This window comes from Saccopteryx bilineata, chromosome 5, assembly GCF_036850765.1.
Source record: "Saccopteryx bilineata isolate mSacBil1 chromosome 5, mSacBil1_pri_phased_curated, whole genome shotgun sequence".
Lineage (NCBI taxonomy): Eukaryota > Metazoa > Chordata > Mammalia > Chiroptera > Emballonuridae > Saccopteryx > Saccopteryx bilineata.
The window spans coordinates 174,492,644-174,520,222 of NC_089494.1; the positions used below are offsets into that span (position 1 = coordinate 174,492,644).

General features: G+C 36.6%; 1 protein-coding gene across 2 annotated transcripts in view; it reads left to right on the forward strand.

Annotated features, from left to right (window-relative positions):
- Positions 1 to 27,579, forward strand: part of TBCK (TBC1 domain containing kinase) — a 263,198-nt gene that overhangs the window by 224,812 nt on the left and 10,807 nt on the right. Inside the window, exon 25 of one of the 2 annotated variants that reach the window (XM_066278773.1) lies at positions 14,873 to 15,032. The exons of the other annotated variant lie outside the window; for it this stretch is intronic. Within the exon in view, the coding sequence (XP_066134870.1) occupies positions 14,873 to 15,032 (160 nt within the window). The remainder of the gene's footprint in view (positions 1 to 14,872; positions 15,033 to 27,579) is intronic. 2 annotated transcript variants of the gene reach the window in all.

Below are 27,579 nucleotides of genomic sequence, written 5' to 3' on the forward strand. Positions count from 1 at the left end.
CTTAAAATGCTTTGAATTTTTTGAACTTTTTAGCTTCTGTTTCTTTTGGTTGAACCTGCAGTCATAGTCTCTAATAAAACCATCAGAAAGCATAGCATTATAGTAGACTACCTTATTTTAATTTTAAAGACTATTACTAAAATAATTAAAATAATTCAGGAACACACTACTCTTGTGATATTTTCTTTCATATAATTAACAATTTGAAATTTAAAAATACCCACAATATGAAAATAACATTCGATTCAAGGTTTTCCAAACCTCATAGCCTAATTTTTTTAATTGATATTCTCCATATTTTCTGAAAGATGTATATACACTGAGTAGCAGAAAGCAGAACGGCGAGCCTGAACATTGTTCTCATCACTCTGATGAGTGTGGATGAGTCATCTAATGAAGGAGTGCCTTTCTTTCATCCCACAATACTGAACTCAGAGCTGTACCTAGACAGAGACCTGGCTTGGCTGTTTTACCTTCTACAGTTGCAAATGAATGGAGGGAATCAGTTTTGCGGTGGGGGTGGGGGTTCCAAGGGAATAAAGAGAGGAAAGTGAGTTACCTTTTTTGTGACCCTCCCAAAGGACCCAACTTTGTGAAAAATTTTAAATCCCCTTTTGAAAGACTGCTTTAAAAACCAAGGTATTCTTAAAGTTAGGCTATTATCTTCACAACGTTCCTAACTTTTTCTTTAGTATTCTCTTATTTTACGGCATACACTGTATTTACTTCTGTCCACAATTGAATACCAAATGTTTGCATTTGCGTATCAATCATAGTACTTTAAAGGAATCCACAGGCTTAAACTCTTTTCCAAGAGTCATTAGTTATCATTCCGTCTCTTCTGGTGTCTAGAACACAGTGAAGACTGGAGAGCTGTGGGTTCTAAGCTCCCCTTTGACGGAGGTATCTAAACTACCTATGGCCTTCCAAGACTGGAAAACTCATTGACATTTCATAATCTCTTACATTGCATACCATTTGATTACATTATAAGGAAATAAGTAACATTTCTTTCTTACTCCATTAATCTTAAACCCGTTCTCAAGGAATTAAAGGCAGGGGGAAAGTTGTGCATAGTATGAAGAGATTCATAAATTTAGTGCTTCAAATTAATTTTTTAGAATGTGATATTTAATTTTCTTAGATGTCATCATCAATAATAGCAACCAATAAATATAACTCTCTATATATAGTGTCATGGATTATTTCTTAAGAGAAAGATATATAGTTCTTATTTACTAGATTACCTTTAGTATGGAGAACATGAAACATTAAAATTTTTATCTGGAAAATAAATGAACAGTGAAGACAATCTGTATCAAGTGCCAAATGAGTGGTACAGCAACACATCAGCAAAAAGTATCTTCCTTTAAGAGAAGCAAGGTAGGGATAGGGCTTGTGTCCTTTTAATCTTTGTAGCCCTGGCACCAGATTGGCACTTAGAAAGTGCCCAGGAAATATTTATATAAGAAAAAGAGCAGGATGGCAGATGCAGTGCCCCACACTCTCTTACTTGTACTCTTAAAAGATATAACATGAAACAGCTGGCAGTATGTAAGCCCTTTTGCATTCTATAAGTGATCCAGTAACTTCTAAGGCCTTTCTCCCTTTAAGCTCAGATATAAGGCAGTACTTACAAGAAGTCAGGAGAATCAGAATTTAGAGCTAGAAACATTCATCTAATAATATAACATTAATTCATTCAACAAATATTTACTGGCTGTCTTAATATGTGCTAGCCTGTAATTAGTGTCCTAGATTTTGAGGATTTATTGGTGAACAAAATGACAAATTCCTTTCAGTCATGGAAAATACATTTTAATTGGAGAAATAAATATATCAATCATATGATCTTCAGTAGCAATAAGTACTGTACATAAAAATAAAGCAAGGCAAAGGATAGAGAGTGATAGTTTTATAAAGTGCTCAGAAAGCCTCTGAGAAAGGTGATGTTTCAGCGAGCTGAATGATATAAAGAAGCAGACTATAAATGATATGGGGAGGGACATGCTAGGCAGAAAGAAGAGCCATAGCAAAGACCCTGGTGTATGAACATTCTTGACTACTTTAAACCAGCAAGGAAACCAGTGAAGAAATAGATGAAGTCAGAGGCAATAAAGTCATTGAAGCCTAGAGAAAACATGGTATGGTCAGAAATCTCTGCAGTGTGGTTTTACAGTCACTAACATGTGGTTGATACCTTGATACTTATAATCACTAAGTCCTGCACATCCACAATTAGAGATTTAATCTGTTAGCTTAAGACTCTTTACTGTCCTGTTGAAATGCATATGTATATGGCACAATATTATATCTCACCTGAATTGGCTTCTAATAATCACTATCATTAAGCCCTCACTGTGTGCCAAGCATGGTGCTAGCCCTAAGATGTAGATACTATTAATATCAATATTTTACTGAAGCTAAGCAACTTGTCCAACATCATATAACTGGCAGCTGGTAGATCCAAACTCGTGCTCCTCAGTTTTATGCAAGTGACTATTTGGTCTCTGCACAGGACTGTTATCAGCAAACAAGATTGAGACAAAGGAATTAATATAAATGATGACTGAATGAGACATGCATTCAGATTCAAAACTATGTGATCAAATGCTGTATGCATTCCTTCATATCTTACAAACAGCTGTTACTTTCAGTGCCCAAATCCCAACTGGGCAATTCTACCAATAGTTGTCTTTATACAGACATAGCCACAGATTCAAAGAAAACTGAACCATTTTAAGTTTTGGAAAGCTAAGTTGGAATATGTGAGGGTGGAAGCGTGTTAGAATTGTGTGTGTATGGGGGGGGTTCTACTATAATGACAAGTTATAATACTTAATTCATTCAAAAATTTTATTAAATTTTTCCCAAAACTATCACCAAGCTGCTGGCGTTTTAAAACTTAACAAATTAAAGCCCTTTGAAATCCTCATAATATTTTTTAAAGGAATCATTTTTGTAGAGTAACTCTTAATTCTGACCAAGGTAAATCTTTCCTATGAAACTCTGGGGTGTATGTGGCTTTACCTATTTAAGTAACGAACAGATATTTAATACTAGCACATATTAAAAATAATTTTATATGCCCCTTGCCAACAAAATGGAGTTCTATACAGTAGGGGGAAAATGAAGAAATTCTCTTAACACTTTTTCCTTCACCAGGTGGAGAAGAAAAGATCTATTTTGTTTTTATAGACTTTAAACAGAAAAATATTATCTAACACAGAATTCTTAAATTTTCATATAGGTGAAAAATTTGCTTTTCTAATTTGTGCTTTCAGAGATTAAATTATCTAAAATTAAGTTTTACCTAATCTTTTTTCCCTATTAAAATAATTGAAATGATTATTTATGAAAGAGATGAAGGCAGTTTTATCCTTAAACAAAGTAATTACTGTCTACCGACGGACTTGAAGGACAGTCGCTGCCCACTTGCCCTTCCTCTGTATGTAAGGGAAGAACATGTTTTTCCTATACTTGCCTCATTTTTTGGCTGGGGCCCCAGTAAATAAGAACAGAGCATACAGATGGATTTAATATAAGTTTACGTGACATGAGAGCCTTCATGAAAAAATGAAAACCTAAACAAGTGTTTAAATCTGAGTGTTTTTCACTCAACAAAATATTAGGTATCGGTTCTGCCGAACCAGGCTGAATCCCACCACTGATAAGGAGGTTTAGTAAGATTCTTTTTTCATCCCATTTGGGTCTAGGTTCAAACTACCAGAGTTAAAATTTCAGCCTGACCTGTGGTGGCGCAGTGGATAAAGCATCGACCTGAAAATGCTGAGGTCGCCGGTTCGAAACCCTGGGCTTGCCTGGTCAAGGCACATATGGGAGTTGATGCTTCCAGCTCCTCCCCCCTTCTCTATCTCTCTCTCCTCTCTCTGTCTCTCTCTCTTCTCTCTAAATGAATAATAATAATAATAAAGTTTCTACCTTGTTGTATTCTGAATAGATGTGGTCTAATGTGGGAATATATGGTAGCCTCTGAGGAGGAATGTGTCCTCTGTCTGGATTAATAGCTAATTGTGAGAGGCTGATTTACTGTTGAAGAGCTCCCGTTTGCTTGGTGACCCAGGTTCTGAGTGCCATACAGTCTTATTTAATCAGCAAGTTAATCCTACTTGAGCATCTGCATTCCCAGGCAATGGAGAAACAATTAAAGCAGAGTCCCTGCCCACCAGGAGCTCACAGTCTTATGGCTAAGACAGACACATTAAATAGAGAATTATAATACAGTGTGAAATGATCTGTGTCTAAGGCTTACCCAGAAGGCTATGGGAATATGAGAATGGCACGTAAGCCACATGGTGGCTGAAATGGGTCTTAAAAGACAAATAGAATTTGCCCCAGCAATGAAGAGAGAGAAGACACTTCAAAACTGAATACATATACTGTCTGGGCCCACAGAGAGTGAGGAGGACACATTCAGTGAATTCCAAGTACTCTGATGTACTGGCTGGAATATATGAGGCTTGGAAATTAGACTAGAGTAGGCAAAAGCAGCTTCATGGAGATTGTTGCATAAGAAGTTTGAATTTTATTTCAAAAGCTGTAAGAAAGTATTAAAGAATTATAATCAGGTAAGTTACACAAGATCAGTACACTGTGGAGGAAGGGTGAGAGAGGAGGTCCTATGTGGACAAGACCAGAGGATGGAATCACTCAGAGGTGGGATGTACATAAACATCCCTTCATGTTCGTAGCACAGAGTGGGGAATCTAGATGTGCCATAAAATGAACCAATTTTATTGGGCCCTTTGAGTCAGCACTAATTCTGGAGAAAATGTAGAGAAGTGATTTTTGTTGCTGCTTTCCCTCTTCTTATATGGTATACTGACAAAAGAGAATTCTGTATCATGACACTTCGAGTATTGATAGGTAATAGTGACGTATTCAAGGCACTGTATTCAGCATTGTAAGAGTTTCATGGATGAGATAAAAACAGGCCTTTCTTATAAATTCTTTTTTAAGTCTTGATGGAAGTCATGTATGTACATTACTAGAAAGTTTTATACAAGATTAAAATGCTGTTGTAAGAAGTGTACAGATACTGTAGGATGAGAAAATTTTATGGAGGAAACACTTAAAGGATGAATAATATTTGAACACTCAAAAGTACAAAAAAGTAAGGAATTTAAGCAGAGAACACTATAGGAGCTAGGTAGAACATATCCTAGAAACAGTATGTGATTTAGTTTGGTTGGAATTGAAGTTGTTAGGTCCTATTCATGAGGGCTCCACTGAGAAATTTGGTCTTTGTCTTATAGGCCACCATGGAAGGTTGTTCAACAAGGATATGATGATCAGAACTTTTTAAAAAAATTTTTAATTCAATAACATAGATTCCAAGGGAAAAGATGAGAGTGGAGGAAAACAGAGCTGCTGCAGTAGTCTAAACAAAGTAATAAGTGTCTGATATAGGCACATCATGATGGAATAGAGCAAAGGAGGATGGGATTATTAGTTCAGTAGATGTTGGATGTTGCCACTGATGAGATATCAAAGTTTTAGACTGATTTAAGAGATGGTGATGCCATTTAAAGAAAGCAGCTAGATTTAGCAAGGAAAAGTGATAATATCTAACAATTTTTATATCAGTTAATGCTATTTAATTATATATGAGGAAATGGTGGGTTTAATTCCATATTCCCTTGTGGTTATGCAAAGCATTTCCTGGCATGCTTTGTATGATACATAGAGCTGTAATGTCACTAACTGTGGTGTGCAACCAAAAAGCTGTGTTCTTTTGGGATTTAGAAAAACATGAGATTGTTTATGGTTAATTTTGAACCAGGAAATATTTTAAAGGAATTTTTAAATCTCTTTGTAAAGAAGTTTTATAGAATATGAACATTTACCAGCATAACTATGTTATTCCTAAAACTCGTATTTACTCTATCTGCTTGATTAAAGTATGCTGTGTCTACTGACAGTACTGTTATGGAGACTGACTTAGGAATACAGAAAAGTCTTCGTATTTCAGAAACCTAGAAAATAATACACAGCATCATCCTTACTTGTTAATACTGTTCTAATAATTCAACTTGTCACAAAAAAATTTTAAGTACTTTTTCTCATCTATTTGCACAGTGAGCTACCAGATTTTGTTTAATGTGAACATCTATCTTTTTTATAAACACAACTTAAATGCTTTTAGTAATATCTGCCAAGTAGAATGTTGGGCTGAGTGGTGTGGTTTTGGGAGGGAAACAGGGTAAGGTCACCAGTTACCAGTGAAAAATGTTTGCTGGCATAGATCACAGAGTACTGTCAGGGTAATAAACAGCTCTGTTCAAGCACCGGACCAGCTAACTTCTATAATAAATAAGTGTTTTTATGATTTTATAACTACTTTTATTCCATTAGTCACTAATTTTCTAATATGTGACTGAAGAAATTGTATATCAAAGACATTCAAATGTGACTTTAGCTTGTAAATCTTAATATAGTCTGGGCATTGATTTTATCTTTACTTCTGATTTTCAAAGGAGAGAACCTGCTTGACTCTGCCTGCATCAGACTTCCCTTCACCCTCCCCTCCCTACTCTGCTGCTGCCAGTCATAGTGGCAGGATCATCTGATACAAACTTGACAGCATAGTCTCACCCTTTCATCAGGGTCAGTAGTTGAGGCCTTTCAACAAGAAGTCAGGGGTGGGCAGGCAACCCAAACATGTCTGCTATAGTATTCAACCAAGATAGGTTTTATTGCTTTTGCTACTGTGAAAACACTAAAAAAAATGTCCACAATTGATAAGGGCTGTCTGATAAGTAGAAACTCTGTCAACTGATTTAGACTGGCAGCTATATATACATTTGCTGAACGTATTTGAACTGTTAGGTTCTTTGTGATATAAAAAGTTTTCATTTTAAGGTATGTTCTTACTGAAAATACAAGTACTGTCAGAGTAATTATATGCTGAGAACAAAGTCATTACTGGTCATGAAATATATAGTTGAGGATATTGAATAGTTGTAAATGTTTGAGAAACAAGTGCTGATGCAATCCAAGGATCATCTGCCCAGGATCATAAACTCTGTGTCCATTCTAGAAGACTCTCACTAAATAATGTACACTGAGATCCTAATGTTTATTCTATCTCTCTTTTCATTTTCAGAAGTTTTTTACAGTCTTTTGTTAATGCCAACTGTTTTTCCTTAAAGTAAAAACGAGGAAGAAGCAGCTGACTAAAAAATTGTAAATTTAAGGTATATAGTCGATCTGTACCATCATTCTTGAGGACAGGAGCCTCAAATTTCTCCTGTCTCTATTCTACCCTTTACCTAATTAACTTTGATTAATTCTTCAAATTTTAACTCAGTCATCACTTTCTTTTTTGGTGAAAGCCTTCTTTGTCCTCCCCAAATGAGTATATCCTATCAAAGCATCATCTATATCTCCCTTAGACCAATATCAAGTTGTTATTTTGCTTATTTGAAGAATAATATATAGGAATGTCTTCTTTTACAGACTTTAAGTGAATAATCATATTTTATTTTATTAATTGAATTTTAAAGAGAGAGAAAGGGGTGGAGGAGAGAGAGAGAGAAACATTGATCTGTTTCTATATGTGCCCTGACAGGGGGTAGAACTGGCAACCCTTGCCTATCAGGATGATGCTTTAACCAATTGAGCTTTCTGGCCAAGGCAATAATCATCTTTTTTATTATACTTCAAAATTCTACTTTTTAATTACTTGGGAGGGGTCATATATTTTTAAGATCTTAAAATATTTCTAAATATTTTAAGCTAATATATACTTTTCATTCCAAAATTAAAAGTTATAGTCAATGAAACCATCAGTCTCTTTAGAGTCCATAACATTGAAGTGTGGAAATTAGCTAAGTTTATTTGAAAAATGAACCAACAACAGAAATGCTTCTAACCAGTGCTGATGACCTCTAATAATTCTAAATGAAGTCCTATTTAGCAATCGCTTGCCCAAAGTAGATAGGCTTTTGCAGTATCAAATTATATCTGGGAATACCTGCTTGGCTATATTACCTTCAGAGGTTTAAAGTCCTCACAGTAGTAGTCATGAACTTAAAGCATGATATTGTGCAGCCCATGCAATTGCCATTGATTTGCTGCATCTTGATCACTTTCAAAATGCTTCAGTTAATTAGGAAATTCTTTACATCTCTGGCCAATCATCTTCCTGTCTCTTTACCATTATATTTTTTAAATAAATTTTTATTAATGTTAATGGGGTGACATTAATAAATCAGGGTACATATATTCAAAGAAAACATGTCCAGGGTATCTTGTCATTAAATTATATTGCATACCCCTCGCCCAAAGTCAGATTGTCCTCCATCACCCTCTATCTAGTTTTCTTTGTGCCCCTCCCCCTGCCCCTCCCCCTTTCCCTCTTTCCTCCCACATCCTACCTCCCCCCTCCCTGGTAACCACCACACTCTTGACCATATCTCTTAGTCTCGTTTTTATGTCCCACCAATGTATGGAATCATGTAGTTCTTGGTTTTTTCTGATTTACTTATTTCACTCCGTATAATGTTATCAAGTTCCCACCATTTTGTTGTAAATGATCCGATGTCATCATTTCTTATGGCTGAGTAGTATTCCATAGTGTATATGTGCCACATCATCTTTATCCAGTCTTCTGTTGAAGGGCTTTTTGGTTGTTTCCATGTCTTGGCCACTGTGAACAACGCTGCAATGAACATGGGGCTGCATGTGTCTTTACGTATCAATGTTTCTGAGTTTTGGGGGTATATACCCAGTAGAGGGATTGCTGGGTCATAAGGTAGTTCTATTTTCAGTTTTTTGAGGAACCACCATACTTTCCTCCTTAATGGTTGTACTACTTTACAGTCCCACCAACAGTGAATGAGAGTTCCTTTTTCTCCACAGCCTCTCCAACATTTGCTATTACCTGTCTTGTTGATAATAGCTAATCTAACAGGGGTGAGGTGGTATCTCATTGTAGTTTTGATCTGCATTTCTCTAATAACTAATGAAGATGAGCATCTTTTCATATATCTGTTGGCCATTTGTATCTCTTCCTGGGAGAAGTGTCTGTTCATGTCCTCTTCCCATTTTTTTATTGGATTGTTTGTTTTTTTGTTGTTGAGTTTTACAAGTTCTTGTAAATTTTGGATATTAGGCCCTTATCTGAGCTGTTGTTTGAAAATATCATTTCCCATTTAGTTGGCTGTCTGTTTATTTTGTTATCAGTTTCTCTTGTTGAGCAAAAACTTTTTAGTTTGATGTAGTCCCGTTTATTTATCTTTGCCTTCACTTATCTTGCCTTTGGAATCAAATTCATAAAATGTTCTTTAAAACCCAGGTCCATGAGTTTAGTACCTATGTCTTCTTCTATGTACTTTATTGTTTCAGGTCTTATATTTAGGTCTTTGATCCATTTTGAATTAATTTTAGTACACGGGGACAACCTGTAGTCAAGTTTCATTCTTTTGCATGTGGCTTTCCAGTTTTCCCAACACCATTTGTTGAAGAGGCTTTCTTTTCTCCATTGTGTGTAGTTGGCCCCTTTATCAGAAATTATTTGACCATATATATGTGGTTTTATTTCTGGGCTTTCTATTCTGTTTCATTGGTCTGAGTGTCTATTTTTCTGCCAATACCATGCTGTTTTGATTGTCATGGCCCTATGATATAGTTTGAAGTCAGGTATTGTAATGCCCCCAGCTTCATTCTTTTTTCTTAGGATTGCTTTGGCTATTCGGGGTTTTTTATAGTTCCATATAAATCTGATGATTTTTTGTTCCATTTCTTTAAAAAATCTCATAGGAATTTTGATGGGAATTGCATTAAATTTATAAATTACTTTGGGTAATATGGCCATTTTGATTATATTTATTCTTCCTATCCAAGAACAAGGAATATATTTCCATCTCATTGTGTCTTTTTTTATTTTTCTTAACAATGCTTTGTAGTTTTCATTATATAAGTCCTTTACATTCTTTGTTATGTTTATTCTTTGTTATTATTTTTTTTTGTTGCAATCGTGAAGAGGATTATTTTTTTTTAGTTCGTTTTCTAATATTTTATTGTTGGCATATAGAAAGGCTATGGACTTTTGTATGTTAATTTTGTATCCTGCGACCTTACTGTATTGGTTTATTGTTTCTAGTAATCTTTGTGTGGAGTCCTTCGGGTTTTCAATGTATAGGATCATATCATCTGTAAAAAGTGATACCTTTACTTCTTCTTTTCCGATATGGATGCCTTTTATTTCTTTCTCTTGTCTGATTGCTCTGGCCAGAACTTCTAGCACCACATTAAATAAGAGTGGAGAGAGTGGACAACCCTGTCTTGTTCCTGATTTAAGGTGGAAAGTCCTCAGTTTTATGCCATTTAATATGATGTTGGCTGATGGTTTATCATATATGGCCTTTATCATGTTGAGATATTTTCCTTCTATACCCATTTTGTTGAGTGTCTTAAACATAAAGTTGTGTTGTATTTTATCAAATGCCTTTTCTGCATCTATTGATAAGATCGTGTGATTTTTGTTCTTTGTTTTGTTGATATGGTATATTACGTTAACCGTTTTACATATGTTGAACCATCCTTGAGATTCTGGGATGGATCCCACTTGATCATGATGTATTATTTTTTTAATATGTTGTTGTATTTGATTTGCCAGTATTTTGTTTAGTATTTTAGCATCTGTATTCATTAAAGATATTGGTCTGTAGTTTCCTTTTTTTGTGCCGTCCTTGCCAGGTTTTGGTATGAGTGTTATGTTGGCCTCATAAAATGTGTTTGGAAATATTGCTTCTTCTTCAATTTTTTGGAAGACTTTGAGTATAATAGGAACCAAGTCTACTTTGAATGTTTGATAGAATTCACTAGTATAACCGACTGGGCCTGGACTTTTATTTTGGGGGAGGTTTTTAATAGTTTTTTCTATTTTCTCCCTGCTAATTGGTCTGTTTAGGCTTTCTGCTTCTTCATGACTCAGTCTAGGAAGGTTGTATTGTTCTAGGAATTTATCCATTTCTTCTAGATTGTTGAATTTGGTGGCATATAGTTTTTCATAGTATTCTACAATAATTCTTTGTATATCTATGATGTCTGTGGTGATTTCTCCTCTTTCATTTTGGATTTTGTTTATATGAGTCCTTTCTCTTTTGTCCTTGGTGAGTCTTGCCAAAGGGTTTGTCAATTTTGTTGATCTTTCCAAAGAACCAGCTCCTTGTTTTATTAATTTTTTCTATAGTTTTTCTGTTCTCTATTTCATTTATTTCTGCTCTGATTTTTATTATCTCCTTTCTTCGGCTGGTTTTGAGTTGTCTTTGTTCTTCTTTTTCCAGTTCCTTAAGGTGTGAAGTTAAGTGGTTTACTTCGGCTCTCTCTTGATTGTTCATATAGGCCTGAAGTGATATGAACTTTCCTCTTATTACTGCTTTTGCTGCATCCCAGAGATTCTGATATGTCATATTGTCATTTTCATTTGTCTGTATATATCTTTTGATCTCTGCACTTATTTCTTCTTTGACCCATTCATTTTTTAAAAGTATGTTGTTTAGTTTCCACATTTTTGTGGGTTTCTTTCCCTCTATTTTGCAGTTGAATTCTAGTTTCAAGACTTTATGATCAGAAAATATGCTTGGTACAATTTTAATTTTTCTGAATTTGCTGATGTTATCTTTGTAGCCCAACATATGGTCAATTCTTGAGAATGTTCCATGTACACTAGAGAAAAATGTATACTCTGTCGCTTTGGGATGAAGTGTCCTGTAGATGTCTATCATATCTAGGTGCTCTAGTGTTTTGTTTAAGGCCAATATGTCTTTATTGAGTCTCTGTTTGGATGACCGATCTAGAGCCGTCAGCGGTGTATTGAGGTCTCCAAGTATGATTGTATTTTGTCAGTTTTTGTTTTAAGGTCAATAAGTAGCTGTCTTATATGTTTTGGTGCTCCTTGGTTTGGTGCATATATATTAAGAATTGTTATGTCTTCTTGATTCAGTGTCCCCTTAATCATTATGAAATAACCATTTTTCTTGTCTCTGAGTACTTTTTCTGTCTTGTAGTCAGCATTATTAGATATGAGTATTGCTACACCTGCTTTTTTTTGGATGTTATTTGCTTGGAGTATTGTTTTCCAGCCTTTCACTTTGAATTTGTTTTTATCTTTGTTGCTTAGATGTGTTTCTTATAGGCAGCATATAGTTGGATTTTCTTTTTTAATCTATTCTGCTACCCTGTGTCTTTTTATTGGTAAATTTAATCCATTTACATTTAGTGTGATTATTGACACTTGTGGGTTCCCTATTGCCATTTTATAAATTGCATTCTGTTAGTTTTGTATCTTGTTTGATTATTCTCTTGTTTTTTGTTTGTTTGTTTTTTGTATTTTTCTGAAGCTGGAAACGGGGAGAGACAGTCAGACAGACTCCCACATGCGCCCGACCGGGATCCACCCGGCACGCCCACCAGGGGGCGATGCTCTGCCCCTCCGGGGCATCGCTCTTTTGTGACCAGAGCCACTCTAGCACCTGGGGCAGAGGCCAAGGAGCCATCCCCAGCGCCTGGGCCATCAATTTTGCTCCAATGGAGCCTTGGCTGCGGGAGGGGAAGAGAGAGATAGAGAGGAAGGAGGGGGTGGGGGTGGAGAAGCAAATGAGCGCTTCTTCTATGTGCCCTGGCCGGGAACTGAACCTGGGTCCCCCGCACGCCAGACCAACGCTCTACTGCTGAGCCAACCTGCCAGGGCATCTTCTGTTTTTCTATCATTTGTTTTTGTTTGTTTGTATTCTATGCTTCTTTCTTCTGTTGCTACCTTTTTAAAGTCATGTGCTTCTGTGGTGGTTTTTTCAAGTGTGGTTACCATTAAGTATTGAAAAGGGTACCTACCATATTCATTGTAGTACATTATCTTATGAGTGCTTCTGCGCTGCATCGTCCTTTGCTACTGTTGATCTCCGTCCTCTCCCCTTTTTTTTTCTTTTGTTGTCACAGTTTAAATTTGGTTTTATTGTGTTCTTGGTGGAGCTTTTACTTGTGGTTTTGTTTTGTTTTGTTCTTTGAATCTGGTTGGAAAACCCCCTTTAGTATTTCCTGGAGTGGGGGTTTTCTGATGATAAATTCCCTCATCTTTTCAGTATTTGTGAATGTTTATATTTCTCCTTCATACTTGAAGGATACCTTTGATGGGTATAGTATTCTTGGCTGAAAGTTCCTCTCTTTCAGGGCTTTAAATATTGGGATCCACTCTCTTCTAGCTTGTAGAGTTTCTGCTGAGAAATCTGATGATAATCTAATAGGCCTTCCTTTATATGTTGTATTCTTCTTTTCCCTGGCTGCCTTGAGAATTTTTTCTTTGTCATTGGTTTGTGCCATCTTCATTATGATATGCCTTGGAGTAGGTTTGTTGGGGTTAAGAAAATTCAGTGTTCTGTTTGCTTCTTGAATTTGAGGCTTTAGTTCCTTCCACAGGCTTGGGAAGTTCTCGTCTATTATTTGTTTCAGTATATTCTCCATTCTATTTTCTCTCTCTTCTCCCTCTGATATATCTATTATTCTTATGTTATTCTTTTTGATAGAGTCAAACAATTCCTGTAGGGCTTTCTCAATTTTTTTTATTTTTGAGTCTCTTTCTTCTTCTCTCTGTTGTGCCTCAAGTTGCTTGTCTTCTATTTCACTAATCCTACCTTCTATCTGGCCTGTTCTATTAGCTAAGCTTGTTACCTCGTCCTTTAGCTCGTGAATTGAGTTTTTCATTTCTGTTTGATTTGTTTTTATAGTTTCAATTTCCTTGGTAAGATATTCTTTGTGTTTGTTGAGTTGTTTTCTGAACTTCCTAAATTGCCTTTCTGTGTTTTCTTGTATATCTCTGAGTATTTTTAGGATTTCTATTTTAAATTCTCTGTCATTTAGCTCCAAGGTTTCCAATATATTAAATTTTTTCTCCATAGATTTTTCCACATCTATCTGTGTTACTTCTCTATATTTTGTATCTATGATATTCAGTTTCCTTTTTCTTAATGGCATCTGAGGGTGGTCTTGTTGATAGCACACAGGCACACTCCCTCCTCGGCTTGAACAAACGTCCGTGCCGCAGTTAGCTTCCTCCACACCCTCAGCTCCCTCCCGACTCTCAGTTCCAAGTGAAAGCAGCCCTTTCTCCTTCAGTGTGTGTGGAACTCCTGGATGCTCCAAGGATAGATTTTTCTGTCTCTAGTTGATGAATTTGTTGAAATTTTGGGGAGATCTGTCAGACGCACTGCTCACGGCGCCATTTCCGTGACGTCACTCACCATTATATTTTTCTTTCCTTAGCGATGCCTTATTTTATTTAAATAAATTATGCATGTGAGCATGGAAGATATCTAGAATTATCAGAATTTCAGAAACAAAACCAATAAATGACCAAAGTAGTAATTAGTAAGAGATTATTATGCATACAGCAAAAAGACAGTTTGCAAATGAAGAACAGTCAGACCAAAACAAATAAGATTCAGAGGCATTTAGTCAAAAAGCAGCGTATACAGTGTGGTTGCAGTGGCTGTTTATTGGTCACAGTATTAGATATTTCTTAAATGAAAGGAAATTGGTTAGTGGTTACCTCACGTCAATTTTGGGGAACAGTTTAAGTTTCACTTTTGATTTTTCAGAGACAAAAGCAAAAGTGACCCAGGCCAAATTAACCTCACTAGTCTTGGAAAATATAAATTAAGCTTTACGTGTATGACTAAACCAGTTTTGTCTGCTCAGGGAATTTTCTTTTTTTTTTTTTTTTCCTCAGGGAATTTTCAAGTGTGGTCTCTGTGTTTAATTTTAACGGTGCTATCTTTTGGGAATCAGTTACTTCTCTCTCACACTCAGGTTTGCACACAAATAGATGTTTTCCTTAAACTTTCCTTCTCAGTTATATTCGGGGTCACATTTCAGGCAGCATCAACATTCCATTCAGCTCTGCATTCACCACAGAAGGGGAGCTTACCCAGGGCCCTTACACAGCTATGCTCCAAACCTTCAAAGGGAAGGTCATTGTCATCGTGGGCAATTTGGCAAAGCACTCAGCAGAGGTAAGTGAACTCAGAAATGTCATATGTGCATAATGAAGAGTTATATAATAGGTTGTCTAAAAATTTATTTCTTCAGGAGTTGGTCACATATCTAATGAACTTTGAAGATCCACATATAGTCTTACATAGAAGAGTCTGTCCACCTTTTCTCAGTAAAAGAGTTTAAGCTTTTTTGCTCAGTGTGTGGGATCAGGTTCAATAGTAAACTTAGATCCAAATGATAGCCTAATAGCCAAAGCATTTTTTTAAATACTTTCTGAAATTGCAATTAAGTAACTTCAGTTCCTTTCACTAGAGAAAAACATAAAGTCTTGCTTGATTAGAGATTCTGAAAGCTTATGATGGAATTTGTTGTGTTTGGGGGTTTTATTTACTACATACAGTTCAAAGCTTTTTGATGATTGAGAATTCAGGAAGGATATCAGCTTTCAGATAGGAGGAGTACATGAAACAATAAAATGACTTTCCTCTCCCCTGGCTATGTTCTAAGCAACTTGAAAAATAAAGAATATGAAGGTAAAAAATATCACCTTTATTTTTTTATTTATTGGGGTGATATTAGCAAATAAGATTATATAGGTTTCCTGTGTACAATTCTATTATACATCATCTGTATGTTACATTGTGGTAGTAAAGGGTAAATGAAGTAAAAAACTGGTGACAGAAAGAGATTTGACTTTGGGTGGTAATCCCCCCCAAAAAAACCTTTATTTTTTATGAAACACATGTTAGAAAATATAGTTATATGAGAGTTAAATGAGAGCCAGATTCACCAACCCAATAAGTCACTCCACTTTCCAGGTTAGAGTAAATAAAGGAACAAAAAGAAAAGTTAGGCCCTAGCCAATTGGCTCAGCGGTAGAGCATCCACCCAGCATGTGGAAATCCTGGGTTCAATTCCCAGTCAGGGCACACAGGAGAAGCGCCCATCTGTTTCTCCACCCTTCCCCCTCTCCTTTCTCTCTCTCTCTCTCTTTCTCTCCTGCAGCCAAGGCTCCATTGGAGCAAAGTTGGCCTGGGCACTTAGGACAGCTCCATGGCCTCCACCTCAGGCGCTAGAATGGCTCTGATTGCAGCGGAGCAATGTCCCAGATGGGCAGAGCATCACCCCCTGGTGGGCTTGCCAAGTGGATCCCGGTAGGGCACATGCAGGAGTCTGTCCCCCCCCCCCTGCTTCTCACTTCAGGAAAAATACAAAAAAAAAGATAGGTTTATAATATATATACTTAGAAAAATTTCCTCCTCAAAGAAATTATCAGTGGAGATACATACTCTGCTCTAATATGTACAATTCTTTATATCTGTATAAACAGAATAATAGAGAAATGTGACAACTGGAAGTATAATCAGATGACAATTTGAATACTTTCGGTCATAGGCCATTTTTGTCTCATAGGTACAGAGCTAATGGTAGCATTGGCTTTTGACACTAAATGAAGGTCATCCTTGATGAAGTTTCATTGATTTTATTGATTACATATCTGAATGGGACCCTGCCCAGTTGTCTCATCGGCCTGGCATATGAACATCTCAGGTTTGATCCCTGGTCAGGGCACACATGGGATGCAACCATCTGCTTCTCTTCCTTTCCCTCTCCCCCTTCTCTCTCTCTTCCCCTCTCACAGCCAGTGGCTCAATTTGTTCAAGCATCAGCCTCAGGTGCTGAGGATAGCTCTGTTGGTTTGAACATTAGCCCCAAATAGGATTGACAGGTGGACTCCAGTAGGGGTGCATGCGGAAGTCTGTCTCTATCTCCCCTCTTCTTGCTTAAAAAAAATCTGAATGGATATTAGTTAAAAGTCATCATTCTCTAACCCTATTTTTTAATTTATTGATTGATTTTAAAGAGAGAGGGGGGGAGAGAGAGAGAGGGAGAGAGACAGGAACATTGATCTGTTCTTGTTTGTGCCCTGGTCAGGGATGGGACCCACAACCTTTGTGCATGGAGATGGAACTCTCCCAGCTGAGCCGTCCAGCCAGCACTCTTGCCCCTCTTTTATATAACTGTATCTAGTGTCTGACAGGGAACTATCTAAGTATACTTTTTGCAGAGACAGTCAGTATAGTTAGTGACTAATGTGCAATTTTAAGTAAATGAGAACATCTTAGAAATAAAGCCATGGTATCTAAATTATTTTGATGTGATTTGTTAAATACTAATTAATGTTATTTTCCAGTACTATTATTTGCATCTATAAAAATTTTAAGTATTATTTTATGTATGATGATAGTATAAAAGTTCTAAAGATTAGGAATAACATCAGCAAAATGTCAGAGTAGGCAGCTTAATTTCTCATTCCTCTACAGAAATATCAAAAACAGATAGAAACTGTACTATGTTGAATAAAAGTTGCAAAAGCAGGCAAGCAGGCATCTTTGTCTTCTTCCTGAAAAAGCTTTCATAGGGGAAAAGCTTTCAGTCTTTCACCACTGAATAATTGTTAGTTGGATTTTTTCATATATAGTTTTTGTCATGTTGGGGAAAATATTTTTTTCTCTCTTTTGGTTTATTGAATGTTTTGATATGCAAGTAGTATTAAAATTCATCAAATGCACCTGACCGGGTGGTGGCGTAGTGGATAGAGCGTCAGACTGGGATGTGGAAGACCCAGGTTCGAGACCCCGAGGTCTCCAGCTTGAGCGAGGGCTCATCTGGTTTGAGCAAGGCTCACCAGCTTGAGCCCAAGGTCGCTGGCTCGAGCAAGGGGTTACTCGGTCTGCTAAAGGCCCGCGGTCAAGGCACGTATGAGAAAGGAATCAGTGAACAATTAAGGTGTTGCAATGCGCAACGAAAAACTAATGATTGATGCTTCTCATCTCTCCATTCCTGTCTGTTCCTGTCTATCCCTGTCTCTTAAAAAAAAAATCGTCAAATGCCTTTTCTGCATCAACTGAGATAATTATGACTTTTTGTTCCCTTCTTTCTATCAATATGGTACAGTATATTGTATTGATTGCTTTTTGTATACCTTTATCAATCGATTTTAACTACCTTTGCATTCCTAGCATAAATTTCACTTAGTTATGGTGTGTAATCCTTTTGATATGCTCCTAAATTCAGATTGCTGGTACTTTCTTTTTGGATGATTGTATCAATATTTATCAGGAATTTTTTTGTCTGTAGTTTTCTTTTATCAGTGCCTGTCTTTGGTATAAGAGTAATTCTGGCCTCAGTAGCATGAGTTAGGAAGTGTTCCCTTCTCTTTAATTTGTTGGAAGAATTTGAAAAGGACTGATGTTAAGTCTAACCAAAGCAATTAGGCATGATAAAAGAAATAAAAGGTATCAAAATTGGAATGTGTTAATTTCACTAGAGTGTGGTAAAAGGTAGCACAAACAGGGTGGCTTAAAACAACATAAATTTATTTTCTCTTAATTCTGGAGGCTATGAGTCTGAAGTGAAGGTGTCAATAGGACCATGCTCCTCTGCAACTCTGGGTGGAATCTTTCCTAGGCTGTTTCCAGCTTCTGGTGGTAGCCAGCAATCCTTGTCACCCACAGAGTGGGAGAAAATATTCGTAAATTATGTATCTGATAAGTATTTAATATCAGAATAAAAAATCAATACTCAAAGATCAGTTACATATCTATTCACTTACAACTCAAAAATTAAATTTAAAATGGGCAGATATTTAGACATCTTAGACTTTCTCTAAAGAAGTTACACAAATGACCAAAAAGCATATGAAAAGATACCCAACATAATTATCATTGGGGAAATGCAAATCAAAAGCACAATGAAATACCACTTCACACCCAAGTGTTGACAAGGATGTGGACAAATTAGACACCGCCCTTCCCTGTGCATGGTTGGGAAATGCAAAATGATGCAACTTCTGTAAAAATAGTTAAACAGTTTGACCATTCCTTCAAAATATAAATGTAGAATTATATGCCAGCAGTTTCACTCCTGGGTAAATACTCAAAACAATAGAAAACAGGAGTTCAAGCAAATACTCATATTCCATTGTCCAAAGCAGCATTATTTAAAATAGTCAAAGGGTAGAAACAACCCAAGTGTCTATTAACAGATGAATGAATAAACAAAATGTTGTATATGCATACAATATACAGGTTGGGTGAAAGTAGATTTACAGTTGTGAGTACATGAAACAGTTTATTTTTATATTATTATTTAATAATTATTGCATTGTTTTCCATATGAACAACTATGAACCTACTTTTGCCCCACACTGTATTACTATTCAATCAGAAAAAAGAATGAAGTTCTAATAAATGATACAACCTGGATGAACCTTGGAAACATTATGCTAAATTGAAATAAGCTAAACATTGACAGATACTCTATGATTCCATTTATATAAAGTTTCTAGAGTAGACAAATTCATAGGGATAGAAAGTAAGTTAGTGCTAGAAGGTATTGGGGGAGGGTGGAATGCTTGGTTTTGCCTGATGGGTAGAGTTCCTCAACTGGATGATACATTTTGAAAATAATTAGTGGTGATAATTATACACCACTGTGAAAGTACTTAATGCCACTGACTTGTATACCTAAAAAACTTGTTTAAATGGTAAAATGTTATGTTATATATATAGTATTTCAACTTAAAAAAAAGTTGTAGGGTTTGACGTGATCAGGCTACCCTGCTGTCTGCCGTTCCCCTGAGACAATTTTTGGTCCAACAGTAGTGTGAACTTTTCCTTAAAGCTGTTCTGATCAGGTCTCAGCTTTTTCCTCTGTGAGTATTTTTCTCAAAAAAAGCAAAACCAAATGAAACAGTGGTTTCCAAACAACTTGAAATCAACACACGACAGCTGGTGCTGCAGAGCCCTGTGTGGGAAGGGTTGAGGATGCCGCAGTTGAAGCCTGAGGCAGGAAGTGTAGGGGCCAGTGACAGTCAGTACAGTAACACGTTATCTTTGCAAATGTTTATGAATTTCCTGTCAAAATCATATTTGGACTTGGGAATTGTTTTGTTTGCTAACAGTAGGCACTGATTGTAAATTTTCTAGTTTTACATCTTTTATGAAGACATGACATAAGAGCCAGACTGAAAATTCAACAAATGAGAATATTAAATAAAATAGAACTCAATAAAAGAAAAAGGCTCTTGGTATTGAATTTAATAAGCAGCAAAATATCATTGAAAAACTTCAAGAAGGAATGAATGAACCACTTGTCTAGTATATGACACTATTAAGATCACTCATTTGACATATAAATTAGGACCAGAATGTCTTTGTAATGCAGATGTGAAGGAATTACTCTTCAATAACCAGATGTATTGAATATATTGTCTAAATCACATAGAAGACAGAAGAGATCTGAGAAATGCTGCTTATTCACGGACCTGAATAACAATCAAAAGATACATAATAACATTTTAATTATGTATTCATTAACTATTTCCTGTAATTACAATTGATTAGCAGTTTATTGGTATGAGGTGGTTTCCTTATAATTACCACTTCATAAAACTTATATTTTGCCTAGCTTCCACATTAAATACATCTGAACACCTTTATAATCTGCCTGCCATTGCTTATCAAGAGGGAATATTGTTTTTCCCCAGAAGAGGGCAAAAAGAGGAGGACTCCAAAGATCTTAGTTTAATTCGAGTCCATGTAGATTTTTCTCTGTGCCGGAAGTAATTCCTAAATGTCACTTGTCAGTTATTCTTTAATTCACTTTACTCAACAGGTTAAATAAAGCAGTGCACTATTACATAACCAAGCATATTTAGATAGTTTGTCAATAAAGTTATGTCAGCACCAAGGGAAGTCAGATAGTCCCAAGGGAGTAAGTGAAGTCCTGGGTCTGAAATGTGTATTGCTGCCCCAAGGGTGGATCACATTTTGTGCTGATTCTTGCTGCTGTATGGCCAATTTTAATTTGACAAGGCAAACAAATATAGATGGCATCTGTTGTTAGAGTTGATGGGAGTTGGATGACCTCTGTGTCAAAACAAGGAAAAGTCAATTCAACAATTTAAATGAAAAACAAGGCAAGATCTCACTCTAGTCTCATTGCAATCAATCATCTTTTTGAAACTTATGTGAGAAACTTCATCTTCAATTGCTAAACTGGCATTAGATTCCCTGGGTTTAGAGGGAAATCATACTTGTATGATATATACAGAAAGCCCCATAAAAATACCTCTTACAAAACTGAAATGTGCTGAATGAAGCTCAGAGAGCAAGGATATCTATCTGAGAAGTAAGGCAGTAACTGGTCAGGTCAATGGAGAAGGCAGACGTCATCTACTATGCATGTCATAGATTATATGAACCCATAGGAATGGCTTCCTTGAGTAGATTACTCAGATTTAAAGGAAATTTTGATTTTTAACTTTAATCAAATATTATCTAGAGGAAAATGTGTGAGTTTTTCTGGATACTCATAACAAGTATTACTCACACTACCCTATATCCAACTAAGGTCAAAATCTCATATATCTTGGCTTGACAAAACACCATCATGAATCCACCTCTTTCCTAGAAGTAAATTATAGTGTTTAGTGAGAATGATGACTTAATACCATGCCATGATTTAATGTGTTATTGGGTTATTTTTTCTCCCCTGTTGGATCCATCTCTAGAATAAGTCTCAGACTGAAAAATGGCCAACATGGACCAGAACAGGATGAAATTCCAATTGGTATTTCTCTTCCTTTAGTGAGACCTTAAGAAAAACTGTAAACATCATTTTGCTGTGCTGCTAGTCACTGAAACTCATTGATCTCTGTTCTCTATCAAAGATTACATGTTGTGGCTCTCTAATCTCTAAGATTTTTCCTGCCAGCATATCTCATTCAATAGATTATCACAGAAAGAAATTGAAGGAATATTTGCATTTCACTTAGTCTCGTCAGTTCTCTGGAAAATATTAGAAATGGCTAGAAACAGCTGATTTTACCCTTAAAATGTTATATTCTTGGCATTATATCAGTACTTTTTTTTCAGCAAAAGAAATAATCATCTGAGAACATAAAAACCAATGGCAAGTAATATAGGTCATGAGTGCTATTATTCTTACCTCTAAAACAAAATGAAGCAAAATGCCCCTTCCCCCCAAAACAGTAAAGAACAAAAGATGTATCTCTGATTAACATTTGACTCAGAAACCTAGACAAGAAACAATTTTTGTGGAGATTCTGTGATTAAACACTGTGAGTGGCTGATGCTTTCTACACATGGCGTATAAAGATTAAATTTAAAACATGGCATTGTTTTCAATTGAAAATAAGCAGATGTATAATAAGTAAAGCATGCCAGTGAAGCTATTTTTAAAAATAAGATATTAGTCCAATTGTGTTCACTTACACTCCCCTTGAAGCCAAGGTTATTTGATCTTTGGATTTTAGGTTAGAAGTTATATGTACTGCAGTAATAAGAGACTTCCACTCTTGTATTACTTCTTGAATCCCTTAACCGAGTTAAACCAAGTTTTACGATATTATGATGATCACTCACCGTAAGGGCAAAGTCTCATCTATCTTACCTATCGCCGGTCCCTTTTTCTCTCTCTGTCTCCTTCCTCTCTTTGCTCAAGCTCTTACTCTATCTAGCCTTTGGTTTTAGGCATTGGAGATTATTCTACTCCAGTAGGGGCTCAAAAGGGACCAAATGACTCTGAAAAAAATTTTAAGTTAATCTAGCAAATGTGTTGACTCTATAGTAAACTTCTTTGGCTCCAGATAGTATCTACCTAATTCTTGAGGTTAATATGGTACTTTTAAGCCACTTTGTGTGAGATCTTTTACCTGTCAGAAAATGTTTTAGGTCTCTTTAAATTGTACCTTCAACATTTTGATAAAGAATGGGAAGTGAATCTCCTTCATGAGTTCCAAATATGCAAGGAATTTTTTCTTGGTCTTGTTAGAGCTGTAAGCACTGGCTATGGTTAAACTTGGTTTTCTTCCTGACTTTTTTTCCTTGTCTTCTTGTTAGCAAATGTTTTGGTCTGTGGGTTTATGTCAGATTGTAAGGAAACATTTTACATATAATGCAACTTGAGCACACTAGACATCATATGAGGCTGAACAGTAAAAATTCTCCTATTCTGTATAACTCTGCCTTTGTTAAATGACAGAGAATTACTTACTTTAAAGGACCCGTGAACTAAAATAAACTTGTCTCGTGGAATCCCTATTCTCATAGTTTTTCAAAAGTTATATGAAGTAAAAAGCAACGTAGGAAGTACAGTAAAGAGGACTTTAAAATACCTAACCCAGCCCTGGCCGGTTGGCTCAGCGGTAGAGCGTCGGCCTGGCATGCAGGGGACCCGGGTTCGATTCCTGGCCAGGGCACATAGGAGAAGCGCCCATTTGCTTCTCCACCCCCACCCCCTCCTTCCTCTCTGTCTCTCTCTTCCCCTCCCGCAGCCAAGGCTCCATTGGAGCAAAGATGGCCCGGGCGCTGGGGATGGCTCCTTGGCCTCTGCCCCAGGCGCTAGAGTGGCTCTGGTCTCGGCAGAGCGACGCCCCGGAGGGGCAGAGCATCGCCCCCTGGTGGGCAGAGCATCGCCCCCTGGTGGGCGTGCCGGGTGGATCCCGGTCGGGCACATGTGGGAGTCTGTCTGACTGTCTCTCCCCGTTTCCAGCTTCAGAAAAAAACAAAAAACAAAAACAAAAACAAAATAAAATACCTAACCCAGACTTTCGTTTTCTGTTTTTTAACATGTTTACTAGATGTGCCTAGTGTACAAGCAGTGTTTAAAAAGACAGAAGAAGCTCATTTCAAATTTTCTGGAAAAAACTGCCAAGTCATCCTCTGAATCCTATGATCTCTGCCACCTATATTCATGACCAATCACAGGATGAAAGTTATTTTGTCTCATTATGTGTTATTCTACATGCCCACCCTGCCCTCTACAGCCCACCATTTAATTAATCACTCCTTCCCACAGGAATGTTTGTGGCTGAATAAAAACTAACCATAGTCACCCTCCCGCTTGACCTTAGAGAGGTTGGAACTTGGCTGTGATCCATCATAGCTGTAACTGTTTTGAAGCTGAGTTTTTATTGTATACATTCTTTTCAGAGCCTAGTATACTATGTGGAATATGACTAGTGGCTTGGACATAGTATGAGTTTACTGTTCTCTGTTGTCTAATGTAAACAGAGGGAAATGAATGATTGTTGCTGAAATTCTAGTCCCAAATATTGCAGATCAAAGGTAAATGTACAAAAGGCTCTTTAGAGCTCCTGATACATGATGGTATTAGATGATGGAATTCTATTAAATGAGGTTTCTCCTCTAATATGAGCCAGTATATTTTTTATTAGAATAAGAACTGTTTTCAAACAAATTTTGTCATATCTAAAAATGTTTTCTCTTATTTTTTTTAATGTGAACTTTAAAATTTTTCCAGGTAGCCATACCTGGGAGGACTGTTTGACACTATAAGCTACAGGTAAACACTAATCTGTACATCTACAGCAGCGGTTCTCAACCTGTGGGTCGCGACCCCGGCGGGGATCCAACGACCAAAACACAGGGGTTGCCTAAAGCCATCGGAAAATACATATTTATTATACAATACATTTTTAAATAAAATATGTATTTTCCAATGGCTTTAGGCGACCCGTGTTTTGGTCGTTAGATCCCCGCCGGGGTCGCGACCCACAGGTTGAGAACCGCTGATCTACAGGAAGATTCCAGTTGTCATATGCATAAACACTAGGTCACAATCAACTCTCATAAATTTTAAAGTTAAGTAAATTTGTATAACAAAAAACTTTTTTAACCTAGAGTTCATCTTGAGTTTTAGAAGGTCCTCTGAACTATAAAAGAAACCTTTTTGAAAGATAATAGATCTATAGCTTTCATCTTATTGCCAAAAGTATATGTGAGCCAGTAAATGATAAAAATTACTGTTCCATTATAAACAGTTCACATGAACACTGATTTGTCCCTATTGGAGACAAATCTGCCTTTTGAGTTTGAGTCTATACAATTGCAAGGTGTTGTAAATGGCTCTCCTATTAAAGAATTGATTAACGGACAGAAAGTAGAAACTAAGTGTCTTACCTAAGATCCCACAGCTAACCAGTGACAGAAAGTTCCTATACTTTCCTCCATACCACCCAGGCTGTTTGTTTGAAATAGTGAATTCTCTTACCTTGACTAGTGGCAGCAGTTTATATTGAAAATTACTGTTTGTCTTATCACCCTGTGAATGAGGTCTGAAATTCTCTCATCCCTTCAACCTGTCTTCACTCAGCTCACCAATATCTCGTGTATGACTTGCTGCAACTTTGCATTGTCCCCGCCTGCAGTCCCCTTCCTTCCTCCAGTTCTAGCCCACTATCAGAGTGAACTTTTAGAAATGTAAATCTAATCATTGACAAAATATCTCTGTGACTTCCCATCACCTTCAAAATAAAATTCAAACCCTAATCATGGTGTACAGGGCTCTTCAGGACCCAGAATCTGCTTCATTGAGCAGGCTCATCTCTCCCTGCTTCCCTCCCCTCTTAGATTCCTGCCATAATTAACTACTTGTAATTCCCTACATACTGACTTTCTTTACTTCTCTCTATTTGGAGCATTTGTCCCACTTATATTCAACTCGATAACTCCCATTTGTCTCAAAAGCCTTTCTTCGTGGAACTCTCTGTTAACTCCTCAAATCTGGGACTAAGTACCCTTCCAAGTGCTCTAGAAACTCTTACTTGCTCTTAAAATGTCATTGGGGCCACTATTATACAGAGAGGTTTTATGTATTTTAGGTAAAAACCCATCCTTCCTTTAAAAGCATGCAGCACCACGTAAGGGCACAAAGCTGGGAGAGAGGACGGGCTGCGTTTCAGGCTCCCTTTTACGTCCCAGGTTCTCTAATGTCTAATGCAGAGCATAATTTGCACAGCGATACTGATGGTTCTGTGTAGCATTCATCAGATGACATTGTAACGGCCTGTTCACTCATCTGTATCTCCAACTAAACTCCAAGCTCACTAAGGACAGGTATTATATTGTATTCATTATTGTACCTCAGCCCCTAGCATAGTGCCTTTCAAATAGTAAGTACTCGATAAATATCTGATGGTTGAATTAATGAATAAACACATGAAAAATAGTAGTTTGTCATTAATTATGCATTTACAGAAATTGGTTTTAAAAGCAAAAGAAAAAAATACTAATATCAACTACTAGTTTAATTCAAGACAATAAATATTGAGTGCCTACATGATGGAAACTTTTATGAGGTAACAGAAATGAGAAGGACATAGTCCCTTGCCCTCATAATACTTTCAATCTAATTAATAAGATGACACATGTATACAACTGATTAAAACTCAAAGCAGAATGTGGCATGTGCTATATGAAATTTATAATTAAAGTTCTAAAAATTCATTGAAATGAAGACATTTCTTCCAGTTGAGTGAAGGGTTCCTAAAGCTTCATAGAGAAGGTGATGAGAGACCCAAACCTTGAATTCTGAGTAGAATTTCAGTAAGGAAAGGTTTGAGATGAGGACCATAGTGAGTTAGGAGCATTCCTGGCAAAGGAAATAGCACAGACCCATTGGAAAGCAAGGGCTTCTTTGAAGAGCATTTTAGCTGCAGATAAGACTGTTTCCAGAGAGGTGGAGAGTCTGGTTATAGATGACCTTGAATGCTATGCTAAGGAGTGGACTTTTCAGCAGTGGGGAGCTATTAAAGGTTTTTCAGAAGGAAGGTGACACAATCAGCTATATTTTAGAAAGTCATTTGGAAAATTACATTTAAAGTGTCTCCCCTCTCTTTTGTCCATGATCACAATGAAATAGTAAATTTAAAATACCAAGAACTAGAGATCAGTTTAAACTCATCTTACATTTCCAGTCTACTTCAGTGCCAGGTTCTTTCCAGATTCTACCTTTATGTTGACCTTCTGTCACAAGCTTGCAGTTTCCCACTACAGTATCTAAATAGTGTCTAAGTTCCCAGTGTTAGCAGAACAGGTGGCTTTAAGAAAATATAACATAATCAACAGTTCGAATGCTATAGATAGGCATGGTTACCTGAAACCCATGTACTCTTATTGATCAATGTCAACCGGCTAAATTTAATTTTCTAAATAAAATTAAAAGAAAAAAGACAACAGAGGGTATTTGTCTGAAACTGATAACCAAAGTTCTGCAACTTTCAAAAGGAAATTAGCAAAATGGCCTCACTGCTTTTATTGTGTAATTCAAAGCATCTGATCACATCCTGTCCTTACCTTCTCTTATTTGACACTAAAACACAACCTTCTCATTAACCATTTATTTAAATATACATAAATGCATGTATTTATACAAGGAATAAGCAGATATATGTCTAAAATAACTTCTTTTGTTCTAAAAATACAAAGAAACTTTGGACTTAATGTTATCAAAATATTTGATAATATTTGAAAGTTTCCATATAGTAAGAAATTTTAGGCCCTGACCGGTTGGTTCAGCAGTAGAGCATCAGCCTGGCATGTAGAAGTCCCAGATTCGATTCCCGGCCAGGGCACACAGGAGAAACACCCATCTGCTTCTCTACCCTTCCCCTTCTCCTTCCTATTTCTTTCTTCCCCTCCTGAAGCCAAGGCTCCATTGGAGCAAAGTTGGCCC